The sequence below is a fragment of the Alosa sapidissima genome, chromosome 2 (assembly GCF_018492685.1).
Source record: "Alosa sapidissima isolate fAloSap1 chromosome 2, fAloSap1.pri, whole genome shotgun sequence".
NCBI classification, from domain to species: domain Eukaryota; kingdom Metazoa; phylum Chordata; class Actinopteri; order Clupeiformes; family Clupeidae; genus Alosa; species Alosa sapidissima.
The window spans coordinates 30,997,366-31,010,625 of NC_055958.1; the positions used below are offsets into that span (position 1 = coordinate 30,997,366).

The 13,260-nt window shown below is 45.3% G+C and overlaps 1 protein-coding gene across 6 annotated transcripts in view; it reads left to right on the top strand.

Annotated features, from left to right (window-relative positions):
• The window catches only part of kdm6a (lysine (K)-specific demethylase 6A), a 74,501-nt gene that overhangs the window by 59,012 nt on the left and 2,229 nt on the right, over positions 1–13,260 (top strand). For 5 of the 6 annotated variants that reach the window (XM_042084706.1, XM_042084708.1, XM_042084707.1 and 2 more), the window contains 11 exons: positions 4,090–4,219; positions 5,041–5,146; positions 6,538–6,743; positions 7,272–7,333; positions 8,056–8,130; positions 8,567–8,715; positions 9,358–9,472; positions 9,813–10,000; positions 10,908–11,049; positions 11,506–11,632; positions 12,723–12,893. In XM_042084706.1, coding sequence (XP_041940640.1) covers positions 4,090–4,219; positions 5,041–5,146; positions 6,538–6,743; positions 7,272–7,333; positions 8,056–8,130; positions 8,567–8,715; positions 9,358–9,472; positions 9,813–10,000; positions 10,908–11,049; positions 11,506–11,632; positions 12,723–12,893 — 1,471 coding nt within the window. Of the gene's footprint in view, positions 1–4,089; positions 4,220–5,040; positions 5,147–6,537; positions 6,744–7,271; positions 7,334–8,055; positions 8,131–8,566; positions 8,716–9,357; positions 9,473–9,812; positions 10,001–10,907; positions 11,054–11,505; positions 11,633–12,722; positions 12,894–13,260 lie in introns of those variants that run through there. The other variant, XM_042084710.1, reaches the window with a different exon arrangement.

Here is a 13,260-nt window from a genome sequence, read left to right on the forward strand (position 1 = left end):
ATTGCATCATTTTTACGGCATGAGTCACGTTTTTGAGTCGACCGAAATTTAAGACCGCGTTTGATCACTTTGACGCGTAGACTGCGCATGTGTGAAACGGAACTGCTGTAAACACTCCCCTCCAGTAGGTGGACCACATAGAAGAACAACACTTAACCTAGAAACAAACCTAGACAGAAGAAGACTTGTTTGGTTACCATAACGACGATGCAGCAAAGCGCCTGTCCTCAGCTTGCCTGGCTATAAAGTTACGTGAAACACCACGACATGGAGTCAACTTTGACCGATGTAAAGCCACAATCCACAGATACAGATTCTTTAACATTATCGGTTACACACACGGATACACAAGACATCACATTTTAGATGAGTTGGGGACGTAATTGTCCGCTCAGGCTTGGCCGTTCTGTGCGTTATATTCCATTTTCGAAACATGCTGCATGGACTCTGGCTCCAGTCATTATTGTGGCTAGGCTACTTGCTATTATTGGCTTGATTTGGTCATGAGCACTGGATCATAGAGCACTGGATGAGATGGCAAACAATAAAATAAAAAACAAACTAATCATAAACTGTAGAAATGCGCTACACATGGCACTAAAAACCGAATAGTTTATTTATAGTTCGACTACGGATATTTCACGTCATGTTCAAATAAAAAGTGACAGCCCTACTCCCTGCATAGAGAGCTGACATGACTTTGGATTAAATGCATCTTTTAAAAATGAACATAGCCTAGCACCTATTACTGAACAATGCTGAAATAAATCGCAAAACCCAGAACCATATAAATGTATCTATCTACAAGGCTCTGGCGAAACACTGTAACACTTGTTGATCGAGATGCATTCTCGCCTGTTAATGCATTATCAATAATGATAATAATAATAATAAAAGGAATGTAGCCTACACCTCCCAGGTGCACTCATTATCACCTACTCCTGAACAATACTGAACTCAAATCTCGAAACTCTCCTGTCAACACCGGATAATGCGTTATCATAATAATAATTGAAGGAATGTAACCTACCTCTCGCTCTAGATGCACCCATTATCACAGTGAGACATTATGAACACAGAGTTAGGCTACTTCAAAACTTTTATTGACACGTCATAATTACAGGTTTTTGGTAAATACTTTTTGGTATGAGGCAGGTGTGAAGACTCAATACAAATTGAATTGAGGACATCTGTACGCACAACTCTTTCTTACCATGGCACTGCTATGTTTAGAAAAATGTCTTTACTTTGTATCGCACCAACATTGCTGCCCTCGCGGCACCGAGTCACATAAGTAGCCTAATAAGCAAGTAAGCTATAAGCAAGTCTCCTAGCTATACCAACAGGTGTGCTGTGTGTGTTCTGGTGGCTGATAAATGGAGCGATGCGATGGGCCAACTTATCAAACTTCCCAGCAGACAGGCGAAAGTACTCGTGCTTCTCCTCATCGAACAGCCGCATCTTTTGCACACACGTGTGGAATACTCCTTCACTAGCTCTACCTTCGTTCAGTGCTCGCACATCCCACGTTCTTCTTTTCTTCAGGCGTTTCAGGATTCTTTGGTGGTTGTGTCCTACTTTCAGGTCGACGTACCGCCCCCAGTTCGTGGGGCAGAGTATCACAGTTAATCCATAGTGCACAGGCGCTAACCTTAACGCGCATTCAGGACAACAGAAATTGGAGTATGCTTCGTGTAAGCTTAAAAAATGACACACGTCTTCAACACAAATGTGACGGAGGAGCATATCACAGCCTTTAGGCATACAGTCTCACTATCGAACACACATTCCTTGCACACTCTGTGTGTGTGTGTGAGAGGATGGTTTTGGTCCTCCCATGTATTTAACATGTAGGTGTGTCTAACCTGTCAATGCATTTGCAGGGCAAATATCTATTTCTCTGTGTGTGGTGGCCTAGTACAGCTAATGTTTGCTGAAGGTTTTTTTTTATTAATTACAGGTTCCGTAAGTGGTTTGGTTTTTGTGTGTGTGTGTGTGTGTGTGTGTGTGTGTGTGTGTGTGTAAGAGTAGGTCATAACGGTCGTTCCATTCTTGTGGCATATGCGCCTCCTAATCTAAACATTGCCATAATCCCATGGATTTTATTGGATTTCACATTCGGTGTAACTTCAGAGGAGAGGTGTCTGTCAATCTGCCAATATGGGCTCCAGCGACAATATAAGGTACAATGCTGTATAACTTTCAGCTGGCTGTTGTACAACACGGCAGTTGTGTTCTAATGGCACACTGCACTAGGCATACCGGGTTATTACTACGGCATCATGCTTGCTAAAGAAGGGATTGCGTTGTATTTCCGTTTCGGTAATACTGCGTAACCTGGAGGTCATTGACTTGGTGGACTTGTGCTCCTTCAGCAAGCTGATTAGCATTCTGTTGCCCCTTCTTATGTAGAGTATGTGTTATTTATTGAGGCAATGTTACAATGTAGACTTGAAATGTTGATGTTGCTGTTGTAACGTGTCCGCAGCGGTAACGGTAGAATGATGTGTTTGTGTCCCCTATGTGAGACGAAAGGACTACCTTCTTGGTTGATGCAGTCTTTTATCATTGGTCAGGCTGGCATTCTGTTGCCCCTGCATTGGTACAGCAATAGTGCCCCCTATGCTAGGTGTTGGTGTTGTGGATGCCCTTTGCTGGTAGGCTGGTTTCTGTGGTAGTCCATGGCTGGAGGTACATACACTCCATCACTGAGGAGATTGACATTCTGTGCCCCTACATTGATGGACCAATGTGTCCTAGTGTCCAACTTCAGATTTTCCTTGCATTACATCTGATTTGTAATGGCCCCTTGTATCTTTTTACCGGCCCCGAAAATTTACTTTTACATAAAACTGTTAATTTATTACATTGTAATTTCTGTTAGTAGCCTATGGGCTAAATGATGGGCAAAAAAAAAAAACTGACAACTGAGCCATGAACTTCCCCATCCTGCTCTTACACTTGCTCCGGGCCAGTGTTGTATGTTGGACCCTGTGTCCCCATGCTAGATGCAAGTTGTGCTGCCCCTTCGCTGGACAGACTGGGTTTCTGTGCTGGTCTGATGCTGGGCTCCACGGAGTCCATCATTGGGGCAGACTGGCTCAGGTGGATGATGCTGATGGGGTGCGACAGAGCCACTGTGCAGAAAAAAAAGCACATCCCTCCCCTGTGACTCCTGACCAGCAGCCAACACACGTGTGTGTGTGTGTGCTACAAGTCAGACAGACACACACACACACACACACACACACACACACACACACACACACACACACACACCAGTGTGTGCATGCCGAGTTACCAGCAGACTTTTTCCCAAGCACACATTCTCCTTCTTTCGCCATGGTTGAGGTCATCATTATTAGCCTAGGCCTATAAGCTGACTTTCCCATTCACTGTTAGCTTTTGGCATGTGATGTGTTGGGATTTCCTTCACCATGTGTGTGTGTGTGTGTGATGAATTATGCACGCATGTTAAAAGCATCCAGTGACATCTGCCAGTATCCATTTGGTTTGCTTACGGAGATACTCTTGAGGTCTGGCAGCTTGTCCAGAGGTTGACAAACAGCGCTGGGACCTCAGTGTTGGCTGGGTGCTGACCATATGCATCCAGGCTTCTAACTGTATACACTGGTCTTCACTGTAGATACGTCTGTAAGGTTGAGAGTTGGTCTCGTCTGTCAGCCCAGTGGATTGTGGTCTAGAGGATATTGTTGGAGACTCTTGCATACATTTCCATTACATTTATTCATTTGGCTTGCACTTTTATCCAAAGCGTTTTGCAGTGAGTACTGATATACTGATTAAACCTGGGCCTTTTGGTCAGCTTTTGCTCTTGAGGATTTGCTCTAACGTTTGCTCTGAATGAGGATCCGACATTCGCAAGCCTGAAGAGCACTCGTCATAGTCGTGTGTGTTTTTTTTTTTTTTTTTTTTTGTCGTCGTTTCTGAGGGAGTCTTTGTGTCTGAGGTGCTTTCGAGTCGATTCTTCAGTGCGCTCCTGCTCTGTAGTTATGTAACAGCTCTTTAAAATGTTCCCCAGGCCTGTGCTGATCACTGTGTGCCGTGTTTGTGTTTGCGCTCCTTCAGGAATCTGGGGAAGAACGGCCTGTCCAGCAGCAGCATCCTGCTGGACAAGTGTCCCCCTCCCCGAGTGCCCTCGGCACCCTACCCTCCGCTGCCAAAGGACAAGCTCAACCCCCCCACCCCCAGTATTTACGTGAGTATAGCCACCTCAGGCGCGCACACACACACACACACACACACACACACCCCTACCCCTCAGTCACACGCGCGTGCACAGTCACACGCGCGTGCACAGTCACACGCGCGTGCACAGTCACACGCGCGTGCACAGTCACACACACACACACACACACACACACACACACTCTCTCATGTATCTTTCTGTTAATGAATCCTCTCATGGTGATGTTGGTTAGACCTGTTCAGTAAACTCACGCTTAATGATAAATATGTGCATAGGACACACACACACACACACACACACACTTTAAACATGAATCTCTTTTACTTCGAACACCTGCAGATCAGTAAAACAAAATAAGTTGGTTTGTAGGGGAATGATCCTTTTAACACGAGTACACCAAATGTGCCACATTTCCAGGATAGTGTACTCCGTAAACTCCCTGTTCTGAGTGCATGTTTGTTTATAAACCAAGCTCCCCTCCCTCTCTACTTACAGTCAATGAATAACTCCAGCTAGCTTTCTCTCCAGTTAAATGTGCTTAGCAACTTTAAAACTCCCTCTTTTGTATTTGGGTGCATCGGCCCAACCCCCCATTCCCTTTGCTGTATTGATGTAAGCACAACAGCGCCCCCAACAGGCACAGTCTCCCCTCTAGCAATCCTATCAAGAGGCTACAGGATTAGTGTTGGGTCGATACACTAGCGTTAAGTGTAGGTGAAGTGTAGCGTTGATTGGTGTGTTAGACAGCTACAGCCTTAATATGCAAGATTAATTTTTCTCATGCGTCTGTCTGTCTGCATGTGTGTGTGTGCGTGTGTGTGTCTCTACAGCTGGAAAATAAGAGGGATGCTTTCTTCCCACCACTGCACCAATTCTGCACCAACCCTACCAACCCAGTCACGGTCATACGGGGCCTAGCAGGGGCTCTCAAACTTGGTAAGTCCAAACTGTGTGTGTGTGTGTGTGTGCGCGTGTCTGTGTGCGTGTGTGTTTGCACCAGCACTACAGAGATATTTTAGATGAACCATCAATTAGCATGTCATTCTCACCCATACAAACATTGACACTCATGCTGTCGCTGAAGCTTTAGCAATGAGAAACGCTTGTCGGTGTGATCTATTCAGTAAGTGAGAGTCTCGCTTAGCTGGAAAGCTTTGGAGAATCTTTTAAAGCGCAGACCGTCGTAGTTCCTAGTGGATGTGAGGTTTGGCGCTGCGCAAGTGTGTGCTTGCTGGCATGCTGTGTGTGTGTGCGTGAGCTTTGCTCTGTATGTGCGTGCTTTTTCTCTGCTGTGCTGTGCGCATTCCCGTGTGTGTGTGTGCGCGTGTGTGTTTATCAGAGAGGGAGAGCTATGTATGTGGAGATGTACAGTGTGACAACAGCACCACCTGTAAGCAGATGATGTTACTGCAGCAGGCTGAAACTGGAGGAGAGGTTCAGTGTAGAGACTGTCTGGCCTGTTTCAGTCTCAGACTATCGTCCACCACAACGCTGCTCTCAGACCACCAGTCCACCAGTCCACCTCACCTCCACTCTGATATCCTTCCATTATATTTACTAATGCTGCAGCAGGTTAGCTGAGCGAATTGACAGTTGATCCATTTTGACAGTTGGAATATTGGTAATGCTGTAAGAATTGAACTAGACTTTGAAGTTTGTCTACCTCAGGTGTTTCAAGGTTGTGCTTGTAGTGGGTATTCTTTTGGTCAACTCTGAATTTTGAAGAGAATGTGCAACAGGATTCTGCCTCACAGCAGAGCTAGCCAGAACCTGGTTATGGTTTTTTGCATCATAGTGGCACCTAAATGACCTAGCGATTACACGGGTAGAATGACACATGATTAAAAGTCTGGGGCTATATAACTGGGGGGAAATAATGCCTGGTCTATAATTTCATATCTAAATGTCAAGGTACTTGGCCGTCCTATAGTACCTTCACGGCCCCTTAAAGGCCAAGTCGTGTTCCTGCCTGTGTTGCCCTGTGCCTGTGGAGCAGGTCTCTACAGCTTAACATTCATCTGCCTCCAGGGAGTTCTCCTGGGTTAAACCGTGGCCAGGGCAGCGGGTTCTGCTGTTTTAAAACAGATAAATAATGAATGAATAAATAAATGTGTGGGTGGGTGGGCTGGCCATGGACAAATTAGAAAAAAAATCCCTAGTTTCTTATTTTCTTCCACCTCCTCCATTTAGTCTTATTTTCCAGTGCTTTCTGGCTATACATTTAAATTCCATGGTCTGCTGTTGCACCAATTCATAGCTGAATTCACAGTAATGGAAGTGGCCTTTCTTCCCCCCCCCCCTTCTTCTTCTCCCTCTCCCGCCTTCAGATCTGGGTCTGTTCTCCACAAAGACGCTGGTAGAGGCCAACCCAGAGCACCTGGTGGAGGTGCGGACACAGCTGTCCCAGCCCACGGACGAGAACTGGGACCCCACGGGCACACGCAAGATGTGGCGCTGCGAGAGCAGCCGCTCGCACACCACCATCGCCAAGTATGCCCAGTACCAGGCCTCGTCCTTCCAGGAGTCACTACGGGTCAGTGGAATCATGTGCTCAGCTCTAAACACTATATGCTCTCACTTAGCGCATGTGCCTCTATTAAATTCATACATGAGATTGAGTGGGACTCCTAATTTAAGTACTATTGTGTGTATTGTTTATACAGAGCTAGTTTTGGCACGTTTGAGATATTGCAAGTTAGTTGTGTGTGTGTGTGTGTGTGGGAGGAGGGTATGCTTGCTTTTGTTCTGTTTGTCATGCTATTTTGGTTCAGTGTAAATTTAATTTCTTGATTGGAAGCACTGTGAAGGTGTGATTCTCAGGCCATCTGTCTCATGTGGTTCAATGGTGTTACAACTTCTTATTTTGAAGCCTCATCTTAGCTTCTACTCCGAGGAGATAAAACCTGAACCATCTCATGCCTTTTTTTCTAGGACTAATATGGGGTGGGTTAGTTTGACTATCAGCTGGCTTGGGTTTGCGCCTGTGCCAGTGTCTCTAATATATATGTGTGTGTGTGTGTGTGTGTGTGTGTGTGTGTGTGTGTGTGTGTGTGTGTTTCAGGAGGAGAATGAGAAGAAAGGCCAGAAGGACCACTCGGACACAGAGTCTGCCTCCACAGAGAAGTACGCTCCTATTTGCACTCCCAATGAAGCAGGTCTTATCTCAGCCTTAGTAAAGGGTTATTGACTGGATTTTTAAAATGGTGCATAGTCCCTAAGAACCATCACTGCCCCAGACCCATTCCCAGAACCATTCAAGCCTATGGGCTGGCTGTTAAAAAAAAAACAAGGATGCACACATGAATAAGCCATTTTGATCTGTGTAAATAGTTAGTGGCTTAATTCTGATTAAGTAGATGTAATTATTTGACATTTAAAGCAACACCAAAGAACTTTCCCTCTGTCGCAGGCACGCTATTTGTTTATCCAGCACCGGCTTATGCAAATAACGATGTCCACAGACAGGATAGAATATGTTGCGCGATTTATGAAAGTACGATGTATTGCGACATCAGATGCAAGTCAAATTTGTAGTTTCTTATGTCTCATTCCATCGAACTACAGATCCGCTACCCGATCTGGCAAACTTACATAGTGCGGTTATAGCGGATAGAGAGGGCCGCAAAGCGAATGCAGAAGTGCTGTTCACCCTGTTACAAGTTGATGAACCACTGAAACAATTTTGGAAACATTATTTTAAGGTACAAAAAAACTCTTTGGTGTTGCTTTAACTTTTTTCCTTTTCTGCCCATACATTTCCGTCAGTTATATGTGAATCAGAGGTCATATATATGGCCATGTGTAACGTCCCTAAGTCTCATGGTTGACTCGTTGTCTCCCTGCAGTATGATGAGGCGACGGAAAGGCCCCTTCAAGTACATAAAGTTTGGGACCAACATCGACCTGTCGGATGAAAAGAAGTAAGTGTCTGTGTGTGGCTGTTCGGTTCAGTTCTCGCTTGTCTTGTCAGCATCGAACCATCATCATAGCGCTCTATTGTTGTCAGAATCGCTCTCCAAATTGAGCTGTTTGGGCTCAATGCAAATAATTACATGGATGTGGGGGAAGGGCCTCACAAATTACTTTGTGTGTGTGTGTGGTGTACTCTCAGTCTTTATTCATGGCTGATGTAGACTTGTTAATTTGTCGACTTCATCAAGATATGAGCTAAAGGATGGAAATCAGAGATACTGTTGCAGCGCACCCCAAAATAAAGCTAGCTAACTCAGGAATCCTAGCATTGCCACAGCCTAAATGCAACATGCATGCCATCACTACCAGGCCTTTGACTAGCCGTAGACCAGAAACTACCATGTGTGTTACCTTAGTGGATGTTAACCTTTGACCTTTGTTCAGGTGGAAGCCCCAGCTGGCGGAGCTGAGTAAGCTACCGGCGTTTGCCAGAGTGGTGTCAGCTGGGAACCTGCTCAGCCACGTGGGCCACACCATCCTGGGCATGAACACCGTACAGCTCTACATGAAGGTGCCCGGCAGCAGGACGCCAGGTGAACACGGCTGGACACCACACACACACACACACACACACACACACACACACACACACACAGTCTCCCTCATACTGACACACTGGTATGCACTGAATTGCAGAAAGACAGACATTCTCAGACGGACACTCACACGCGCACACACTCTCTTGGACACACTGACTGACTCGCACTGTACACACGAATGTTTTAGCATGTAGGTGTGTGTGACAGTTTGTCATCTGAGAATGCGTTGCGGACAAGCCAAACACTAACAGTGCTGGCGGGTCCTAAGTGGTTTTACATGTACACACAGCATAGTACCCACGGCCACTTAGCTAATCTGCAAATGAGTGTTATCTGGTGGAGGTCAAACAGTTGGTGTTGACTCCCACACTTTAGCACTTTCTCCGTCTCTCTCTCACACACACACACACACACACACACACACACACACACACACACACACAATTAGTATGAGTCATAAAATGCCCGAAGTAACCTTTAATAGCCACTTAACTGATGTTGATATGAATAACAAAATGCTAATTACATAACGTGTCTGTAAAGGCTGACCGGTAGAGGTGCCGCTGACTGCTTGTTTCCCACCCGCGCTGACGTTGAGTTTCACTGATTTGCATTTGGCTCGCACCTCTTTTCCAGGGCATCAAGAAAACAACAACTTCTGTTCGGTGAACATCAACATCGGCCCAGGGGACTGTGAATGGTTTGCTGTGCCCGAGCCATACTGGGGGGTCATGAACGAGTTCTGTGAAAAGTAAGACAACTCGAGATGTAGCTGTGCTGTGTTGTGGTGGTGTGGTGCAAGGCTGAGACATGCACACTTGCAGTCTTTGCTACTGTGTTCTTGTATGCACTTGAACTGTACACGTTGTGTGAGCCGTCAGGCAAGTGATGACTTGTAAATCTTGATTTATTATGGAGTCATCCTCCTGTGTTGGTCACTTTTGAAATGTCACTGTTGTCCATGAAAACATGAAATGAGTTTGACTAGAAAAACAACAACAATTAACGGGAAATCGTCATTTATATAAAATAATAATTTAATTAATGGAAAAAAAAAACATTTAATAACATTATTTAATAAAACACAACAGGAACAATATAAACTTCCTCATGGGCTCGTGGTGGCCTAACCTGGAGGACCTGTTTGAAGCCAACGTGCCCGTGTACCGCTTCATCCAGCGGCCGGGAGACCTGGTATGGCTCAACACGGGCACCGTGCACTGGGTGCAGGCCATCGGCTGGTGCAACAACATCGCCTGGAACGTTGGGCCCCTGACTGGTAAGGCTGGCGTCAATCTGCGCTCACTGCCTAAGGCAGAGAATTCTCCCCTAGACCATGCATAGAGCTAGAACAAAAGGTTCTTAAAGGGACACCAGGCAACGTTTTTGTGTTAATTAATCATCTTCGTAAGTCGGTATATGGTTAAATGACTCATTACGGGGCGAATGAAGGCTTTCTCGCCCGTCCCTACTGCCTGTAGGAAGAATATCCCATTTGCAAGTTCGGTGTATCCTACCCGCCGACCGAAGCAGGATCAGTTTACAGCACAGAGGCAGGCTAACGAAACGCTAGAGATTGTTGCAAACGTGTATAATGGCAGAGCCGGCGAAGAAGCAGCGAAAACCCTTGACGGAAGATGCAAAGAAAAGGAAAAGAGCTTCAGACCGAGCGAGGGGGAGTTTCGTAGAGGAAAAGCATCAGGCTTGCCTGGTGTCCCTTTAAATCTATGTGGAACTTTTGCCATCCGAAGACACTGACAAGATGTAATGCCCAGACACAAAGGACAACTACAAAGAGAAAGTCATTACAGAACTGAGCGAGGTCAAAACATTGTAGGAGGAACACTCTAACAGCAGGGGTGTCAAAAATCTGAAATGCACCTGTATTCATTCTTCTTAAAATGTATTTTATAATTAGACAGCTCTTTTGTTGTTGGCATGTGTTAGAATTCTATTATGCGTGTGTGTGCATGTGCAGATTGTGATTTCCTTTTGAAGGTTGAGTTCCTTTTATTTGGTCAAGGCTGGTTGAACTCCTTTTTAAAATTGCACCCTAGCAGACAGCTTTTATTTTATTTTGTGCAGATGCCTACCTCACCTTGTCCTTCCCTTTTGTTTGTTTTTCTGACTAAGCTACTCTCAAAATGTCTCTCTCCTTCTCTCCTCTCATCCCTTCTTCCATACAGCATACATGTATAAGCTGGCAGTGGAGCGATACGAGTGGAACAAACTGCAGTGTGTCAAATCCATCGTTCCCATGGTTCACCTGTCCTGGAACATGGCCAGGAACATCAAAGTGTCCGACCACAAGCTCTTTGAGATGATCAAGTGAGTCCACACCAGACCAGGAGCTACTGGCAGTGTCCATATGTGCACTGTATGGCTCAGACTGTACACCCGAGGCTGGGACTTATTTACTAGAGATTTGATGGAGATGGGATTTGATAATCACTATTAGGTGGTCCGTTCTGTGAAAAGGGGGCCTATGCACATAGGAATAAGTGGAAATTTAATTTATATTAGGACTTTTAAGTTCATTGATATTTTACAACATGGAAGTACAGCTTCAGTTCACTTCAGTTGAGTTGCTAATCAAACTCTCATATTGCTGATGTTGATGAATGATGTTGATGTTGAATGATGAATGTTGATGTTGAATTTCCCCTAGGGATCAATAAAGTATCTATCTATCTAACTATCTATCTATGAGTACATACATGTTAATGAATGCTTGATCTGTGTGTGTGTGTGTGTGTGTGTGTGTGTGTGTGTGTGGTTGCATAGGTACTGCTTGTTCCGGACGCTGAAGCAGTGTCAGATGCTGAAGGAGGCGCTGATGACTGCTGGCAAGGAGCTAGTGTGGCACGGGAGGACCAAGGACGAGATCGCACACTACTGCAGCATCTGCGAGGTGCATACACACACAGCCCTCTCTTCACCCCACTCATCCCTCCATCTCTGTCTGAAACACTCTCCTCCTTTTGTACGTCTCCCTTCTGTCTTTCTCTCTTTGCATTCTGCCCCATCATCTTGCCATCTTGCTGCCTTACCCCTCTGTCATCTGTCTGTGGTCACTCGTTCATTGTTGCCTCACCCTACATATCTCACCATCTTTGTGTTGCTTGCTTGGTCTTTTCGTCGGTTTTCTACTGCAGGATCTGTGAGGTAGATATGTGTCCCTCTCTCTGTCTTTTTCTCTCCCTCTGTCTCTTCCTCTCCCTCTTCCTCTCCCTCTCCCTTCCTTTGGTCCCTCTCGTCTGTCCACTGTCTCAAATTCTAGCCTCTCTTTCTTTCTTTCTTTCTTTCTTTCTTTCTCTCTCTCTCTCTCTTTCGTTCTCTCTATCTATCTATCTCTCTCTCTATCTATCTATCTATCTATCTCTCTCTCTCTCTCTCTCTCTCTCTCTCTCTCTCTCTCTGATCTCTCCATGCTGGTGTTTGTTTTTCTCTCTCTTCATCTGTTCTTTGATTATTCTGTCTGGTCCACTTTTACTTTCAATCACTTTCCCTCCCTTGTGCTTTCTAGATATTCTTCGATACGATCAGTCACTGTCACTTGTTTAAATTGTGAAAATAAATCACCCTTGTTGTTCTTAAGGCTGTCAAACCACAATAATGCACCATCATGCTCTTGGTAATTATTACGAAATCCAGCAAGCACTGCCTCAGGCTTCTCCACTTAGGACCTGTATAGTCCGTATATGGATTAGTCAAAGGCGCTCGTAGAGGTTCCCCATCATTGCATGCCATCATGATTATATTCGATCAGATTCTAACTGCCTCTAACTTGCCCCCACCTCATTTCTTTATTGTTATTTGGTTAGTTTTCAGCAAACCAAATCAAATAGCTACTGATGTAGATGTGGGTATGTCAAGTGTTTGTGAAAAACTTCTAACTTCATAGTAGATGCATTCAAAGTTCGTCCACTGAACAGCATGATGGTGCACCTTAGACCACTTTCTTTTACTGTAGCCCCATTAATCTTGGTCCACTTTGGCAGGTGGAGGTGTTTGATCTGCTGTTTGTGACCAGCGAGAGCAACTCCCGGAAGACGTACGTGGTGCACTGCCAGGACTGCGCACGCAAGGCCAGCACCAACCTTGACAACTTTGTGGTGCTGGAGCAGCACAGGATGGACGACCTGATGCAGATCTACGACCAGTTCACATTAGTAAGTCACACACTTCATGACCAGGGCACAATAGTAAAAGTCACACTGCACGTCCATTTCACATTAGTAAGTCACACCCTGCACGACCAGTTCACAATAGTAAGTCACACGCTTCACGACCAGTTCACATTAGTATGTCACACGCTGCACGGCCGGTTCACATTAGTAAGTCAGTTTTTATCGGACGGCCACACACCGATTCTGACAGCCTCGGTATCCATCTTGACTCTCCAGTGATTAACGAAACGACAGGAACAGTGGCATAAACATTTCCAATGCAACAATGATCTCTACCAATCAAAGGCATTGCTTTTATTGGCTTTTACAACATTAGGATTTTGGGTAGTGTAGTACTTTTCCGTTAAAT